General features: G+C 38.0%; 1 protein-coding gene across 5 annotated transcripts in view; it reads right to left on the bottom strand.

Moving 5' to 3' along the window:
• STXBP4 (syntaxin binding protein 4) overlaps positions 1-19,674 on the bottom strand; it is a 113,892-nt gene that overhangs the window by 79,433 nt on the left and 14,785 nt on the right. For all 5 annotated transcript variants that reach the window (XM_067547425.1, XM_067547424.1, XM_067547426.1 and 2 more), the window contains 6 exons: positions 14,452-14,537; positions 12,990-13,122; positions 10,660-10,792; positions 5,448-5,554; positions 4,867-5,056; positions 2,221-2,299 (listed from right to left, as the gene is read on the bottom strand). In XM_067547425.1, coding sequence (XP_067403526.1) covers positions 2,221-2,299; positions 4,867-5,056; positions 5,448-5,554; positions 10,660-10,792; positions 12,990-13,122; positions 14,452-14,537 — 728 coding nt within the window. The remainder of the gene's footprint in view (positions 1-2,220; positions 2,300-4,866; positions 5,057-5,447; positions 5,555-10,659; positions 10,793-12,989; positions 13,123-14,451; positions 14,538-19,674) is intronic.

Genomic DNA, 19,674 nt, shown 5'->3' on the forward strand with positions numbered 1-19,674 from the left:
TGATAGAAGTAGCAGTTCCAGTCAAGGATATGTTGTCAAATGAGCACAGAAAGAAGGAAGTCCAGAGATAGAATAGGGGATAGTATAATATAGATTGTACAGCAACTGCTAGAGCCATCTTTTTTATGCTTGGTAATATATTGTGGCCTTCTTAGTGTCTTTTTAAATACCATCGGGAATCTGTTCTCACTGGGACTGATCTTGGCAAATGATGTTTTTGTGGTGAATACACAGGAATAAATATCCAAAACTGAGGTCTCAGATTCTCAGATGTAGTTTCACTGACTTCATCTGATTTAATCCAATTAATTCAATTCTATCAGTGGACTGAAGCCAATGAAATTTCACCAGCTGAGAATCTGGCCCTGACTAAACTGCATGATAGAAAGACACAAGGTGAGTGAGATAATATCTTTTGTTGGATCAACTTCTGTTGGTGGGAGGAGAAGCTTTCAAGTTTACACAAAGCTGTTCTTCAGTGAAGAAGCTTTTTATAATCTCAAAAGCTTGTCTCTGTCACCAACAAAAGTTGGTCCAATAAAATATATTATTTCACCCACCTTGTCTCTCTAATACCCTGGGACCAACATGGGTACAACTAAACTGTATGTGTCAATCCTGAAGAATGGGTACTTAGACTCATTATGCTCACCTACCCCAACCCCTTGAGATGGCTACATTTTTTCCATAGTACATTAATAGGGTAGGAGGAAGATAACCCCTAGGTTTGTTATACCACAAATGTCCAAAATCTTTAACTGTATCCAAAATAGATACATCTCCCCACCATTTTGATCGGGGAGGGAAGGGGGATATTTTCATTCCTACTAAGCCCCAACCTCTGTGTTTTGTCTCTTGCATAGATTCCTCATTTAAAAAGTACATTGGTTTGAGAGGCCTGGGTTTGGAAAAGAAAAATGGTAGTGGCTCAGCTCTCATGTACCCCAGAGCTGTACCCCATCCTTTTAACCAAAAGAAAAGTCCTAAATGGTAGGTCAGAGGAGCCTATGTCTTGTAATGTTTCTGATCTAATCTAGTCATTGTAGTTTTCATGGGCAGTACAATAGAGATGTCTGATTATTTAACTCAAGCTGTATGAAATACGGTCAACTCTCCAGTTCCAAAAGTTGATAACCAACCAGTTAACTCCTTAGGGAATGTCTCTACTTATGCAAAGTTGGTGAGGATCCCAGTAAGACTGCTTCATGTGGAATTAGGGTATCTATTATGGGCCACATGAATGTTTAGTGCAACTTAGGTAATGTCAGTGGAGTGACACTAGGGATGAATTTGGTTGTCTATATTGGTCCCTTCCCTCTCTTGACACATCAGAATGTAGTTCTTGATCAGGTGGACTGATCAATTAGAGAGGTGGATGTAATGAACACACTGTCCCCATTTGTAGCAAATGAGCGGTAAGAGGGCTCAGGCGTATTGCATAGCAGTACAGAGCCCAACCATTAGCCTAGCATATTTAACACCAATGTAACTGCGTATGTTATGCCTGTGCATTTTCACTGTGTATACACGATATAAATCAGCTCAATGAGGGATTTTATCACTGGCAAGTCAGATCTGGTTGTTGGAAAAAAATCGGAGCGCTGATCTTTCACCTTTCTTGTGAATTTAGTGTCAGCACCTCTAAAATAGATCTCTAGAGATATGATCAATATGATTATCACCTTTATTTAAACATTATGGCTCTCAAATAAATACAGAAAATTCCATAGCAGTGTTTTAAGTAAAAAATAATTTCTTAATATAACCTCCCTATATAACTGAAAGAACAAGCCACTTTAACAGTTATTTCTGTTCCTAAAATTAAAAAAAATCTGCCCTCTTTAAAAGAAATACATGCAATATACTTCTACAGTATTTTATCAAACCGAGAAAGCACTGTTTCTATGGCAACCTAGTCTTGATTTATATATGAGTCTTCATTATCTGGTTTCAACTGCGTCTGCTGTTGATTACTACTGCCGTACTGCAAACGTTATGATCTTTGTTTAGTTTCAACGATTTGTCCAAGAAACTGTCCCACACAAGTTATATTTGACAGGGATTGTTGGAAAATCCATTCATTTTAGCCTTTTATTCACTGCTAGAAAAATGGCCCATTTACCTTTCTGTAAAGCCCAATAAGTCACATTGTGTACTATCTTCTGTAGAAGGGTAATTTGCAAAAAAATAAGAGGAAAAGAGAATTAAATAAGCATTTACCAGGAGCAGACACATCGGCAGGGCTGCTGTCTGCAGAAGTAATTGGAGATTGTTCTCTCTTCTTGAATCCAGTTTTCATCTATGAAAGAACATCACAAGTCATGAAACGACATTTGCTAAAGTAGGTCAAAGACCAGACTTGTTAATCTTTAAAAAAAAAAAATGGGTGGCTGGATAGATTAAAGCAATACTGGAAGAACACTGAAGCCAAAAACCTATGTTACATTTAAACTCTTACAGACACCATAAAAAGCAATGACATTCAGAATGTAAAGGCTACTGTGATATACCCATTGTGCCTAAGTGCTACAGAGTACTTTTTATATGATACTATTTAAAAAGTAACCCAAGCCGATGTAAACATGCTCTGTCTGAGGCATAGCCCACACTGATGATTTTACAGCTTTTAAAGAGTTATTGTTCAATTCAGAAAGCATATGTGATTTCTAATATGTAGACATTTTAATAGAGAGCCTATAAATGAGACCTTTTATTAAAAAACTTATTATGGATGATTACTGATGAGGTTTGTACAAAAGTGTCAAGCCTAGTGCTGAAACAGAAGAGAGGGCCCCACTGCCACATATTTAATAGGGTGCAGTATATTGTAAAGCATGTAACATATTAGAAAAAACTTCTTTAACATTGAAACACTTGCTCTGGTTGTTTCACAGGGCTTGTTTTCTCCTCATCTTGTTTTCTGCACCTGAATTTTAGTGCTGGTGAAAGCTGCAAAAGTGACGGTCTTTCATCAGGTCTCCATGCCTATCAGTGTCACTGCAAGCTCTCTCACACCACAATGTGCTCCAACCTGTTCTGGATGGAACACCTCTAGAGTTGTCTTCATGGTCTAGCCAATTATTTGCTTTTTTGCCAAGAGTATTAGCAGACAGAGCATTAGTTCCTAATGTGACAGTTTATGTGACATGGAACAGGGAACCTGATTGAGACCAAAGTCATAGGGTATAGGCTGCTGAACAACTATCAAATAACAGTGGGTCATTAGGAACCAATGCTGAACGTGACCTGGTGAGTTATAGTTGAAAGGTTCTGTCTTTATGGCAATGCCTTAAGTATACACAAACTTAGCATAATACAATAGAAATATAATAAACATGATAATATTTTCTAGTTGCTCAAGTTCATTATCTGCAAATAACCATCACAATGAACACCAAAATATGTGGCTGCACCCTATTCAGGATGTTTCTGAAAAGGAATATGTGGGCATGTATTTCAAATATGAACACAGGGGAATCATTTCCTTTGACTACATAGCCTTTAAAAAATAACTTTATAATGCCAGCTTATTCAAAGAGAATATTTTGTTCACCTCTAAAAAGAACTATAAATTAAATATATTTAAAAAAAAAACACAACAGAAAACAGAGGGCAGTTCTAAAACAGTCGGTTTCCCTTGGTCTTCCAAACTTTCACACTATCGCACACTAAAATAGTTTAATTTGCACTAAAGATGCACTACATTAATTAAAATGTTTGTTTATATTTTTCCTTCAGTGTTATAATAACAACATCTCTAGAACTTTGAGTTCTACACAAAGATTTACAGTAATCTGTATTCCCTCTCCAAACACTATCATCATTGAAAGGTGTAAACATTTACTATTTTAAAAAACTTCTTTTTTATTGAAGCAACTTGTCAACAGTTTCCAAAAGCCAGGGAGAGAAACACATTTCACACAGGAGAGATAGGTCTATTAACAGAAGTTAGTATGCAGCTCCTCACTAGCATGCTACTCAGGCATACCATATACCAGAAAGGATACATGCAAATAAAGCAAATAATCACAAGTAGCTGGCATCCCAGTAAACAAGGTTTGAAATCCAAAGGGAAGAACTGCCAAGTGTCCCATATGTCATCTGGTCTCACCCTACATCCTGTTGCAGCAGCTAAGATCAGATGGGAATTTCTTGCTCTCAGTTACCAGAGTTAAATACTGCATGACCAGTGGCAGGAAGTTGAGAGCCCCCCCACGAGGTCTGCCGGAGCCCAAGTCTAGCAAGAGTTGCACTACATTAAAGACATTTTTATCTGGTTTAGTTTTTATCTGCTTTGTTTTGGTGGGGCATAAGGAGCTTATTTCCTGTTTGATTTTAGTCTGACAAAAATGATATGTTGACATTAGAAAACACATTTCAGGTGGCTTCATGTAATTCTTATTTTTCGGTTTAAGCTGTACATAAATCCCAATGCTATAGTAATAAGCACTGTAAAAAATGTTTAAATAATACATTATTCACGCTTTACTAATATTCAAAATCTCCTCCATATCTGAAATATAAAATGGAAATAGCTAGATATTTATTTTTTAAAAGAAGAATTTGACTACCTAGGATCACAATTTAATTGAAAGGTGACATGACCAGTCAGCTAATGATTTCAGTTAATATTCCCATTACACTGGCTAGTACTGTTGATTCTACAGAGATCTTACATACCTCCTAGAATGGTCCTGATACCCCAGACAAGTGCATGTTTTGAGGAGGGGTCCAATCATTTACTTACTAGAATGGTAAACCATTAATCTAATACTGAAATATGGAAAAAAGATGCAATAGGATTTCTTTAATTTAGAAAATTAACCTCTTACTTGGCTTGTCTTAAAACAAAGAGACTGTACTCACAGGGTTGGGTGTGGACACCTTTCGAGCGGGATTCTCATTAGGAAGTGAAAGAAGATTTAATGCTAGTAGTGTCTGTTGCTGTCCACGTCCAGTAGAAGATGTCAAGAGACTGCAAGGGTTTTGAGGATTTTCTGAGTAATTGGGGAAAATTCTTTGTCTGATAAAAGCGATCTCCCAGGCAGATTCGGGTCTAAATTTAAAAATAAACGTTTTTCATATGTCACATCCAACACTATCCATAAAATCATAAAGGAGCCATGCAAAATTCTACTTGTCCAAATCTCGTGGGGTGAGAATTTTTTGACACTCTGTTTTACTTCATTCCCCACTATCAATAGTTATGAAGGTCAAGGACAGATGAGTAGATTTTATAACTGAGCTGGTTAATTTTCATAACAATTTTGCATCACTTTGATTAGTAACATATTTGAGCATTTTTGTGGTAACGTATTTAATATTTCAGAGGCATGAACTTGTCTTCTCCTTACTTCAAACATGTTTGACAAAATATTTCAAACTACTCAAAGAAATCTTGTACAAGACATCATTTGGGGGTTCAGCTGTTATTGTAAAATAGTTACCTCAGCTTTGTTCTGTTGATTATACTTTTTGCTTCTTCATAGGAGACGCCAATCATTGATTCCTTGTTTACAGATACAAGCTGGTCTCCAGGCTTCAGTCGTCCATCCTAATCAGTAACAATAAAGAATCCAAGTGTGACATTTTGTATTGATTGTTGATGAAGATGCAACTGAAAGAACTTTCTAATTGCAACAGTTTATCATATACTTTTGAATCCACGAACTTAAGAAAGAGCCAAGGTTGGCCAGACTTTCTGCCTGGACCAATAAAATTTAATCTGTGAGTTAGTGGTTTCCATTAGTAATACAGATCTCTTGTGCTGCTGTTTAGTAGAATAACTACACAATGAAGGAAAGTGTTATAAGTGCTAGATTTCGAAAGGCACAAAGAAATAATCATCAATACTACATTCAACACTTTGGTTCTATAAATCAGTATTGAACATTCAAAAATTATTACTGTGCAGAAAAACTATGGATGCACCAGACAGCATCAGACTCACTATTATAACTGCTTTAAGGGAAAAATATGCTGACCAATTTTTCTAACCACTCAACTATACCATATTCATTTTTAAAAACATTATATTATTAATTGCCTGACAATCACAGATTCATAGAAATGTAGGATTGGAAGTAATCTAGTCCAATCCCCTGCACTGAGGCAGGACTAAGTGTTAACTGACCATCCCTGACAGGTCTTTGTCTAACCTGTTCTTAAAAACCTCCAATGACAGAGATTCCATAACCTCCCTATGTAATTTGTTCCTATGCTTAACAACCCTGACAATTAGGAAGTTTTTCGTAATGTCTACATCACCCTTGCAATTTAAGCCCATTACTTCTTGTCCTGTCCTGCAGGAATCTCAAGCATAGCTCACCTGGCCTAGCTGTTCCATTTTTATATTGTTTTTCTTTTTCAGTTGTGAGAGAAGATGACTATCCCATTCTGTCCTATTTTTGTGTCTGTGCTGCAGGCTGTTTTTGCTTTGCTATCATGTAAGTAAGGCAAATGATAACATTGCCACTATATCTCTGGTCTTCATGATGGTTTGAGTGAGCACGAGAACCTCAGTCAGTCACTTGTTTAGCCTTTCACTTGTCATTGAAATAAATAATAAAATGGCTATGGTCTCTGACTACTCAATATTGAAGTCCAGTTGGTTGGTTAGTACTTCTTCATGACATACTAGAATTAAATTGCCTTCAACCAATCTATCGCCCAATCCTGCCATTTTTCTCCCTGTGGGTAGACCTCCTTGTGTGGACTCAGAATCCCATTGAAATCAACATGGCTCTCATGCAGGCAGACTGCTCTGAATGAATGGAACAGGATTAGGGCCCCACATGGCAGGTACCGTATTCTGCTAACATAGATTATGTCACAGTCCAATGACTTGAACATTCACAACAAGGTTCTCAAATATGGAATGAACACGTGTCTATCACAAGTGTTAAAGGAATTCAACATTTGTAAAACATAAATTACAGAAATACTGCTGATAAAGAACTCATCTCTGAATTGAAATACACCAGCTGAAATTATTCAGTTTCTACAGTGATGGAAGTCAGTGTAAAATCTCTGAGAAGGTCAGATAGATATCAATGGCATTACATCAAAAATGAACTTGCTATAAAAATGAACCATAAACAACATTTTTTCTAGCCAGGTTTACTGACCTAGCTGACTAAGGGAAGTTTCTCTACCAGTTAATCCATTTCTCAGATGCATTAATTTGTATTTGAAGAAACCAGCCTCCAGAGCTATACAAGGGACTTTTCAGGCAACTCCTGAATCAGACTGATCTCAGCAAGGGAGGAGAGACTCTAAGCTTCATCAATGGAGACAAGAGAGAATTGTAGGAATAATAAGAACAACATTATTTGCTTTTTGCAGTGTTGTAGCCATGTTGGTCCAAAGATACTAGAGAGACAAGGGTGAGATTATCTTTTATTGGACCAACTTCTGTTGGTGAAAGAGACAAGCTTTTGAGCTGCACAGAGCTCTTTTTCAGGTCTGGAAAAGGTACTCAGTGTCACAGCTAAACAGAAGGTGGAACAGTGGACATAGCGCTGTCTACATGGAAGGGTGGGGGGTGTTAAGGTCGGTATAACTATGTTGCTCAGGGGTATGGATTTTTCACACCCCTGCGTGATGTAGTAATACTGTAGTAAGTATGTAGTGTAGACCAGGCCTGAGTTCCTTTCCCAGACCTGAAGAAGAGCCCTGTGCAAGTTGAAAAAACTTGTCTCTTTCCCCAACAGATGTTGGTCCAATAAAAGATACTACTTCACCCATCTTGTCTCTCTATTATCTCCTTTGTGCTCTTGCTTAATTATTCAACTCAGACTGATCTGCAACTTTCTGCAAACATACATATATACCACATTTCTACTACAGACGGCCATAAGACAACATTTTAAAAAGGGGGCCTGAATTCTCATTTACACTGAGGTCCCTTTACTCTCTTCTGTCTGTGAAAATGGGCCTTAGACTGGGCATAAATCACAGTGTACTTGAGAGTTCAGTTTGTTAACCTACATATTAAGTCTTTTTTTTTTCTTGTTTACGGTTATAGATTTTAAAATTGCAGTATTTCACCAATATACGGCACACAAAATATACACACTCAAAATGCACCTGTGTTTCTGAACTCATAAGTCATTAATTGCATGGAAAATTTGGAAGATCTGAAATACAAAATTCTATCTTCCTTCATTTTTTTCATATTTCATAAAAAAATCCAGAGAAAATATAATTTTGGAAAATATCATTGGTAAACCTAAATATGCTGGCCTAAGATGGAACACATATACTTATATTTCAGCTGCTTGAACACTATGATTTTATAACATCATATTTTGTTGTTTAATGTTTGTTTTGGATCACAAGAAAACACTGCCTGCTTTTTAGTTGCCTCTAGTGTATAAAAATACCAACTACAATGCTGCCCTCTGGTGGCTCACATGGCAAACATCACATTTTAAATTTTAAACAGACATTTCAAGATTAGGATTTAAATATTGCCTCAGATTTTGAGTGTTTGAACTGTATTAGTGCTACAGTACAGTTTGAAAATAAATACCCAGCCTTGCTCCCACTGACAAGAACTGTGAAGGAATAGGCACTAAACTACACAGGGTTAAGACCGTTAAAAAGTTTTTGGTAGCTATAACAAAATAAGGTTGAATAAAAAGAAGAATCACTGTTAATTATGAAGAAGCAGTTTTCAGGTAGCACTACAATTTGTTCCCTGATCTGCAGCTTGGCCTTAACTTGCCCTCCCTTTCTGTACCTATAAATCTATGGTGACAAATAGCCACAGGAGAATTCTGTGGGCACAAATCATTGCAGGTGCAATTAACGTCGTTAAGCGTTCATGACTTTGCTTTGCAGACACGACCAATATTTATATGTCAAAATGACCTACTATTGTATGCAGTATTTTTGTAGCTATGTCAGTGCCAGGATACTAGAGAGACAAGGTGGGTGAAGTAATATGTTTTATTGAACCAGCTTCTGTGAGAGAGTCAAGTTTTTAAGCATACACAGAGTTCTTCTGGTCTGAGCAACTTAATCAATCCTCATCCTGAAAGGAACCTGGCACAACGCTGTCAAAAGATAAGCCCAGGAACTTAAATTCCTAACTTTGCTAGACACTAAAAATAATGGACTGAACAAAGACACTGGATTTATGGCTTATTACAACAATCTATAACCCACTAAAAATCCTCCTCGCCCAGCTGCTGCCCCTCAACTTCCGTTCCTCCCTGACTAGAGGGGTGTTCACCTTGAATGGTCCCTTGAAATATGTATTAACTACTTATGCTAAACAATCTGTTCCACTTGATATTTAGCTGTGATACTCTGATTAAGGTTATGTCTACTCTACAAAATAAGGCGTTGGCATACAGCTGCAGCAATTACTGCTTGTGTGTGTCTACTCTGTGCTCCTTGTGTAGGCAGTGCACATCCTCAACAGGAATGCTTGTATTGACCGTACTGTCAGTGAGGCATTATGGGACAGCTCCTGAAAGCCAGTAACAGCTGACAAAAGCAACATAATGTCTACACTGACACTGAGTTGACCTAACTACATCAACTGTGACTCTACGCTGCTTGTGGAGGTGAAGTTATTAAGTAGGCATAGTGGGGCAGTTATGTCAGCGGGAGCAAAATTTAAATGGAGATACTTACATATGCTCCTAACTAGTATGTAGCTGGCTGGGATCCAGACCACCAACTAGCTCTAACTTTAACCTTGGCACCAGCCAGCCCAATCCTATAACCCTGGGCCAGCTGTGGCATACCAGCAGGAACAACAACTGGATCTCTTTCCTAGTTTTCTCCTGAGTGCTCTGTAAGCCTTTTGACTGCCACATGGATGCACTCCTTCCAGTACAAGATAGTCAATACAAGGCAAGATTTGACTGTCGAAAGAATCCTTTACTGAAGGTGATGCTACTGTCTAAAAAAAGTCTAGTGTTGCCAAACAGAACCTTGTTTCTTAGATCTGGCTTACTGCCAGCTTAGCAAGTCAAAGTAGATCAGTCTTGATGTTGGAGAGCATTTATACAGAGGTTGGTAGTAAATGAAGAGAAAATGGAGCTGCATGAGAAGGAAATATGAATAAAAAAGGTCTTTAAAATATCCACTAATGTTATATATGCCATCACGTGCCAGCAATGCCCCTACATTGGCCTACATTGGTCAAACTGGACTATCACTACGCAAAAGGATAAATGGACACAAATCAGACATAAAAAATAACAACATCCATAAATCAGTCGGAGAACACTTCAATCTCCCAGGGCACTTGCCGACCTGAAAGTTGCTGTACTTCTCCAAAAAAACTTCAAAAACAGACTTGAAAGAGTTAGAAATTATCTGCAAACTTGACACATTCAAACTGGGTTTAAACAGGGATTTGGAATGGCTCTCTCATTACAAGAAGTAATTTCCTCTGATCCCATTCTCACCTCCTACTCAATGGTTGTAATTAGGCCTCAAATACGCAGCTTTTATCCATCTACCCCATTGTTATTTATGCCTTTGGATATGTATATGTTGCCTACTATATATGTTACCTATTTGCTGTATCATTTCTACCAACTGCATCTGAGGAAGTGAGCTGAAGTTCACGAAAGCTTATGCCTGCTGAAATTAAATTTGTTAGTCTTTAAAGTGCTACAGAACTCTCATTGTTTTTACCTTATGACAGTCACCTCCAGGGATAACTTCTTGAATATACACCAAGGGGCCTTCATTTCTGTTAATTCCTCCCACAATGTTCAATCCTATGCCTGTTCCTTTGGAAACAGTGATAATCTGAAACACACTATCACTAGAAGGGGAGGAAGAAAAAGAAAATTAGCATTAAAAGGTCAGTTATACAGTCTGTGGAGCTTGACAAATACCAGAATGAAAACCCATGTGCAATATTTCTCTTGTTGGTTTCACAAATGTGTTGCAACACTTAGTTCAACATAAATGGTTGACGTTTAATTGGGAGACTCAGAGTCCACATTCTACTCAATACAAAATTACTGATTTCAGTACAAATTTCAGCAACTACAAGTAGAAAAACAAGTTCAACTAAGCATTAAAGCAGTGCTATATATATTACTAGAGTTGAAGCGTGTCTAATTCGCTACTTTCATTATACACACACAACTGTATTTCTAGGGATCTGAAAGTAATCATAGAAAAGCAGTTGTCTGGAAGTTTCAAGTGTCCCCTTTCTTTTTTAAAACCACTTTAAATAAAAGTATTTTGTGTTTTTGTGCAAATCTAACTGCAAGGCTATCTTGCTTTGTGTTCATTCCATCTAAAGATTTTCCCCCCTGTGATGAGGGGTTAAGTTGGCTAGGTAGGCCAATTAGCTGCCTGGGCTGCACCTGGAGGAGCCAATGAGCAGGGATTAATTAGGCCTTGTCTACACTAGAAAAATAAATCGACCTAAACATAGGTCAACTTACAGCCACTGCAGTAATTACTGCAGTGGCTGACGTCCGGACCGCCCTCCTTGGGTTGGTAGAGTGTGTCCTCACCAGGAGTACTTCCACTGACCTAAGAGGGAAAGTATGTGGAGCTGAGAGCCTGGTCACAAAACTTGGTGACAAAACTCTCTAGTGTAGACCAGCCCTTAGACATGAGGCTCCGCTGGACAGGAAAAGGAGGGGCCTGTATAAACTCCAGGAGCTGAGAGCAGAAAGGGGGCTGCAGGGAGATAGTCTACAGTCACTCTCTGGGAGAAGGGAATTGCAGTTGGGACTAAAGAGAGTAGGCTACAGTTACTCCATGGGAGGAGGGAGTTTGCGCTGGCAAACCCAGAGAGGGGGAGAGCCAGGAAGGTAGGAAAGCTCAGGGGAAAAGCAGCAAGGTATGGGATAGAGCAGACCTTGGCGGCTGCTGAGAGGGCCCCTGAGCTGGAACCCGGAGAAGAGGATGGGACCAGGTTCCCCTATCAGTCACTGGGAAGTGGCACAGACCAAGCAGTGGGGGATGGACTGCCTGGGACAACTCATGCTGGAAGGCTCTGATGCTTCGGAAGGGGGAAACATGCTGCGTGACCTGGCTAGAGGACTAAATCACAAAGAAGAAGCAGGAACTCCAGGAGTGAGAGAGAGGGGCTGGCTGTGGACTGAGAGAGAGAGAAATAGAATGCAAGCACTAGAAGGGACATTGGCCTGGCAGAACTAATCCCCAGAACTGACAGGAGGAGTTGCTGTCACACCCTCCCACAAAATTGTTACAGTATTTTTACTGCTTACTGTTCTCCAGAAACTTGGTAAACATATTTTTCAAAGGCCTCATTTCAAAACAAGCATTTTTACAAAGCTGTTTATAAAAATCATAGATAAAAGATTGAACTTGTTTCAAAAAGTTGTTAGAGCAGAGTGCTATGAGTTAGAACTCTTGGATTCTAGCTCTGATTCTGCCACGGACTCACAGCATGATCTTGGAGAAGTTGGCCACAATTTTCAAACTTGGATGTCTAAAGTGAAGCAGCAAAATAAATGTGGTCTGACTTTCAAAGATGATGAGCTTGTGAATTTAGGGCTAGTATGCCACACCCACCTTTCTGGCTTCTAGTGACTTTAACTGAATAGGCAACAAATATATTTTCACATTTTTCTCTTTTGGCTTTTTAAAAAATTATTATTTGACTGAAAGCTCTCTTGCAGTGTTTGCAACATGCCAAGCTTTATGGCAATGTATTAGTGTATGTGAATCAGAAGGAAAAACTAACTAGGAGCTGGTTAGAAATAATCGTAAACCAAATCAGTCTAACTTCACCAAAACAAGCAAACACAAAAGGAAACAAATGGCACAAAATGGACAAACTAAATTAGTTTTAAAAATTCTTTCAGTTTTAACAATCAACGGTGTTATTAGTAATATGATTTTTAAAAGTAGAATCTTTGTAGCCTGTCTGTGTCCAGGTGAGCTCCACCCAAAACATTCATAAGCACCCAAACACAAATACTTTTGACCAAGGGAGTTCAGAGAAGAGAGCTGCAGTCAGGTTCAGAAATTACTTTGAGAGTTGTGGGGGTGTTGTAGTAACAGAATTATTTCCATTGTAGCTGATGACAATATCCTTTGGACTCAGAAGCTGAGGACTTTGTGATCGTGAGGAGGATCCAGAAGAAAGGCTGTCAACAGGTTTTCCTCAAAAGAAAGAAATAGTGAGAAAAGAGAAATAAAAACCACATTCAGGGAAGACAAAGTGTTTCATTGACATATAGCACCAATTTCTGCTGGTCTTGATAGTTCAGTACATGTCAGGAAGAGGACCACATGAACCCAAACTAATAAACCCATGAACCTAAACTAATAAACTGTTCTAGTTCAGGTAAACTGAATGATTATGACCAAGTGTTTTACTATACATTTTGATATTGAATATAATAAAAGTGTCTCTGGTATTAAGTGTTTTCCCATGCATTTTAGGCTTCTGTCCAATATCCAGCTTGTCACAAGATCCAGCGCTTTGGAGGTCTTGCAATCAGCCATGTCCAGACTTCTGGATAATGGAAAAAGATGGGAAAGCTCTAAACCCACTCCTGGGAGAGAATAAGTGTGATCTAACCTCCTCCTTTTGGCTCTAGAAAGTTAATGTTTAGCATCTGGGTTCATTTTATAACATCTGCACTTGATTTGAAAAATCAGAACAATAGGATGCTGTAACTGAGAGCAAATACATCAGCTGCTGAAAATAACTTATCCTTGCAGTGCTGGATTTCTCTCTCACACACACACACCCCTCATCACAATTCCGAATCAACAGCACCGGTGTTTCACCCCACTTTCCCAGTCCTTACTTCCTTCTAGCCTTAAAGAGGAGCCAATAAAAGCTTTTGTCAAAAAGGGTAAACAAATCCAGAGGGAAGCCTGAGGCTACACAACTTCAGAGTGGGAGCTAAGTCAAGCACTCAGGTTTTCAGAAACACACATCATTTGCTGGCATGTGAAGAAGACTGGCCCTTCAAAGGAAAAGAGTGAAGCAAAATAATCTTATATCTACTCTTTTTAAAAAAGAAGGTTGGTGCAATATATAGATCATCCTTTCTAACGCAGCGACCCCACATGGAATGTGCAGAGCTACAATCTCTCAAGTATCAACACTTTGCAGTGCCAAGACACCTTTCATCAGATAATTTCATAACATCTTATAAACCATTAATTAATTAAAACCCTTTGAGGTAGGTGATACAATACAGTCGGGGATATGGACATGGAGAAGCTAAGTGACTTGCCCAAGATAACAAGTGAGTTAATGATTGAGTCATGAATGAACGTGGAATCCTGCTGGACTCCTACTCATCTGTTCTACTCACTAAAGCATACTCCCCATCCCACCCCCCAAACTAAATTTTTGAAGTGCTGGTTTGCATTTCATTCAAGGATGACTACAGTGCTTTCCAACATTATTTCAGGCCATCAAGCATCCTATACTACTTCCTTATAGTGCAAAATGTAGAAATATTCAATCCTCACCAGCTAGCAGTTGTGTTGGTGAACATCTTGCAGAGCCTGTGTTACTGCATGATCCATACTTATCCATCAAGTCTAGAAATTCTTTCCTATGATAATAAAAAAATATCTTTGTTTTTTATTTATCTGACTTCAGTTCCAAATGCACGCTTTGGACCATGTAGGAGTGCTACTTGTTTAGAATGTCTCTCTCACATTTTCCTTCAAACACCCAATTTCCCCAGACAACAATGTACTAAAGGTCAGATGGCTCAACACCAGCTGAAAAATGATGTTTTCATCAGATATAAAAACACTGAGGATAGACAAGTGAAAGAGTAGCACAATATTGAAGGATAAGCACAGAGGTTGATGACAGTCTATAAATAAGATGGGCTGGTTACCACAAGGTACAGAGGTTTAATTACTAGCTCTGTTCACCCCGGATTACAAGTGTCTCTGAAGAAACTCAACAGCGACCCATCTGGTGTTGCTTGATTCCAAGAGGAATCATTCACTAAACAGAAATTCTATGTATAGCATCTGGGTAGAAAGCTTCTCTTCCAGCTTCGTTACTAATTCTGACACACAATATTTGATACATAATAGAAGGATGAAAAGCACCTAGAACCCGTTTTTGCTTTTCCTGCAGAATAATAAATCTATTAAATATTAAATCTATTAAATAAATTTAAATAATAAATCATAGGATTTATACATCTGCATTCTCTCATATCTATCTAGGAATTTTTCATTATAAAGACAGCACTTCCTTGCTTGCTCCACAGGAAAAGACATTGAGCTCATATTAGCTTTTCTAATTGTTGCTCTCAACGTTTTGTCTGATCAAGTATACTTCTTTGAAATGTGACAACGTCTGTTTTTCTGCATTTGTTTTAAATATCAGCTGACTTACTTGACTTGCAAATATTTAGGAACAGTGGGCCTGACTCTGACCTCATCTTCACAGGTTTTACACCAGCGTTACTGACTTCAGAGTTACTGCTGATTTACACCTGCATAAAATCAGATTCAATCCCTGAGTTTCTATTCCAATTTATTCCAGACTTTCCCTTTCTTTAATTCCAAACTACAATAGTGATAAGGGAAAAGAAATTTTGCATAATGGAGAGTCTTCATTTCTCCTCTCTTTTTGTAGCAACCCTATAAGTTTGATTATAGCTTACAAAATAATTTTTTATTGGTTTTTGAGTGAAATTCTGGTAATTTTATTTCAAAACACTGATCAAAAGAGGAAAGATAGCCGCTAACAATTAACATTTACAACTTACTTCTGTTCTCAATTACAGGTTCTACTGTATATATGGTTTTCCTTCGTAACTTTACAACTGAACATTGACTTAATAGTTTTGAAACTTTTCTATGCAGAAGAAAAATGCTGCTTTTAACCATCTTAATTTAAATGCAACAAGCATAGAAAGTTTCCTTACCTTGTCAAACCTTTTTTTTAAGTTTTCCCTTTATTCTTTTTAATAGTTTACATTTAAACACAGCACTGTGCTGTATTTGATTTTATTTTTGGGGGTGTTTTTTTTGTCTCTGCTGCTGCCTGATTGTTCCAGTTCCAAATGAAGTGTGTGGTCACCAGTCAGTTTGTAACTCTGGTGTTCGTAACTCTGAGATTCTACTGTATAAGGACAAGCACTGTTATGTACCCTGTTTTAAAAAAAGAATGAAGGGGAACCCTCCAGCAACAAGCCTGTCATAACAGAGCAAGCTGATAGAGGAAAAAATAGTGCTGTTTTTTCCACTTCTGACCACCTTCTAACGTGTCCAAAGAAGCACAGCCACTTCACCCAAGTGGTCAGACGACTCATTGATTCCCCATTTGTTTCAGGATCCAGTTAAAATTGCCTTGGCTATTTTCAAAACCTTCTGCGGACTCCTTCTACCACCACTCAGGAATCACATCTCACATTACTTTTCCTTCTGCTTGTCTAGCACTCATTTCTTCTTTACCCCACCACTCAACTTTGCTATCAATGGTGAAAGACCCTTTATCACAACAGCTCCTGCCCCACACAGATGTTTTTTTATCCCTCCCTCTGATTCCAAATATTAGCAGAGTATCTCTTTCTCCCTTGCACACACTTTTTTAGTTTCTTTCTCTTGCAAAACATTTTTTTTTAATCTCTGCAATTGAATTAACTCTGTAGAGTACTGTGGGATGCAATTTGTACAAAAAACACTACAAGAAAGGTAGCGGTTTTCTACAGTATTATATTAGGAACTGAATGTCTTTTTCAGTAAGTAGTTGTTTAATTTAATAAATAGCTTACACAGCCCAGCAAAGCATGAAAACACTAGAGGGAGAATGGACATTGCATTTGGAACTAAAGTGTGATAGAGCCTTCTTTAAATCTAGAATTTATGTAGATTCAGAAATCCTTCTATGGCGTTGTTTCAGGGCTGTTGTGCACCATAAAGAAAGAAAACAGAGGCACAGATTTGATCGCATATTCACCATCACTCAGTAGAAATTGGTTGTAGGGGTTTCAGGATTAAAACTGACACCAGTTTTCTAACAGTCTCCAGCTGCCTTTGTCCCATGGAGCCATACAAGCAGGAGATTCAAAAATAGTTTGGAAAGTAGAAACCACACAAGATAGATCTTATGTTTCCCCAGGGCTCTCTGCCCTGGTTTCCTGTCAGCACAACCAATTTACCTCTCTCTTCTAGGAGAAGCAACCTTTCTTTAAAGGTGCTGGGCCTAAATAGACTGAACTGCACTTAACTACCTAACTCCCTGAGCCATCTCTGAGCACTGGCCTGGAATTCCAAGGCCAGAATGAACCACTGTGATCATCTAGTCTGACCTCCTGTATAACACAGATTTTAGAACTTCCTCACAATAATTCCTAGAGCATATCTTTTAGAAACACATCTAATCTTGATTTAAAAATTGCCAGTGACAGAGAATCCATGATACGCCATTGTTCCAATGGTTATAACTCTCACTGTTAAAGATTTATGCCTTATTTCCCATCTGAATACTTCCAGCCATTCTTACGCCTTTCTCTGATAGACTGAAAAACCCATTATCAAATATTTGTTCCCTGTGTAGCTTCTTAGACTGTAATCAAGTTACCCCTTTAAACCAAGTTACCCCTTTAAACCTTTTCTTTAATAGAGTGAGCTCATTGAGTCTATCACTATAAGGCATGTTTTTTCTAAGCCTTAAGTCATGTTTGTAGCTCTTCTCTGAAACCTCTCCAATTTATCAACATCCTTCTTGAATTGTGGACAGCAGAACTGGACACAGTATTCCAGCAGCAGTTACATCAGTGCCAAATAAAGAGGTGAAATAACTTCCTTATTCCTACTCGAGATGCCCTGTTTATGCATTAGCCCTTTTGGACACAACATTACATTGGGAAGTCTTGGTCACTTGATTATCCACTATGACCCCCAAATCTTTTTCAGAGTCAACTGCCAAAATCTACCCTTCTGGCTCAATCCACAGCTTCATCTTTGTGTGGCCCCTTTCCTCTTTGGAAACTTCATAAATAAATTCCTGGGTATTAGATTCTAAGATTCATATAGTTCCTATAGTTAGTGTTATATGCCTACAGGTATGTTTTGGATTCTTCCCCCTGACCCAAGAGGAATACACAATGATTTGAATATACAGCTGGTTGCAGAATGATCCTCATAAGTCTGCGAATCCTCTTCTTTATTAAAAATATTTACATTATGGCTCTGTAGAAATCAACTAATTAGTATTTCCAAACATTTCTGGAAGTTTCAGAAATAGTTCTTGGATTCATTAGCAAAGATATAGTTAAAGAGGATCCTGCAAATCCATTATTGGACATTATTTATCCAATTAAGAAAAAATCCCTATTAATCAAACACTGAGTAGAGCCTAATTTAAGAAAAATCAGATTGTAAAATGTAGTCGTTATTACTATCTCAAGAATAAAGGTAAAGGTTTAAAAAAAAAAAAAGGGGGTGGGGGGGGGGGAAAGGGGAGTGGTACACCTAGAAGGGCTGTAAACCACAAACACCAGAAAACTAATATCATGGAGTTAGGGTAGAAGTAACATAAAAGACCTGACTGTGGTATCAGTTACAGCAGTATAACTCTAGAGTAATTCCATTGACTGCACGGGCTAACTGAAATCACAGTTTGGCACAGTGCTTAATAACAACACAAATATACTTATTTAACTGGTGCTTATCTATCAGCAGGTTCTAGTCACAGACACAAAAACTTATGTACAAATAAAGTATTTAATACAATATATACATACAGTGGCAGGAAATTAACTCAGTTAATTAGTCTCTTTAAGGGACTGAGGACACATTTAGAATAGCTAGTGGAGATCTTTTCATGGGACAAACCACCTGAATGATAAAGGGGCTCATGGATTTTGATTATTCAAGAAGGTTAGAGGAAGTAGGTCAGTATGCTTTGGATAAAAGCAGATTAAGAGTGGACCTGACAGATATCTAAAACAGTCTGAAGAAAAGAGAGAGAGGATGGAAGCTACAAAGCCATTTGAACTACTGTCAAATGTAAGAATAAAGGGGCACAAACATAAGATTAAGAAAAGCCAGGCTCTAAAGGAATTTAGGTGGACCTTCTTTACAGAGAGGGCAGTTAATAAATAGAAGAGGCTAGGAAAGGCAACAACAGTAGCAACTCTACAACGATTTTCAAATATAGTTACATAAATATTTGGAGGAAAGAGCTAACTCAAAAGGGGGGATAGACCTGGATGGGCTCCCTGGCTTCTTTCCATCCCAACATTTCCTATGCTAGTGTCGGTTTATATGATTATCTGTAGATAACAAGATTAAAGGGATATTTTAGTGTAACTGTCCTTATAATGGAGGAATTTTGGACTATCAGCTACATTGAATAGTTTAACCTACTTATCCCAACTAATTCAGAGCTCATAAGTAAGAGACTGACAAGCCAATTTTGAAAAAAAGACAACTGCAAGGACTTTATTTTTAGATGTCTGGTGCTAGTTAAATCATATAAAGTTGTACTACTGTAGTTCCCAAAACACTTTTTAATTCCACTTCTCTTATATTTAAAAAGACAAAAAAATAGTCAGGAAATCATTATTATGATGACAGCAAATACTTTATAGTATTATTAATTGTACCACGTAACATTTAGATCTTGTTCATGAAATATAAATGGGTCAGAATTTGCAGCCTTTACTAATGTGGCCAATCCCACAGAACTAACTGGGACTGCTCATTTGACTAAGG

Source organism: Emydura macquarii, unplaced genomic scaffold, assembly GCF_026122565.2.
Source record: "Emydura macquarii macquarii isolate MOO-44397 ecotype Brisbane River unplaced genomic scaffold, CSIRO-AGI_Emac_v2 contig_1230, whole genome shotgun sequence".
In the NCBI taxonomy this organism is placed as follows: Eukaryota; Metazoa; Chordata; order Testudines; family Chelidae; genus Emydura; species Emydura macquarii.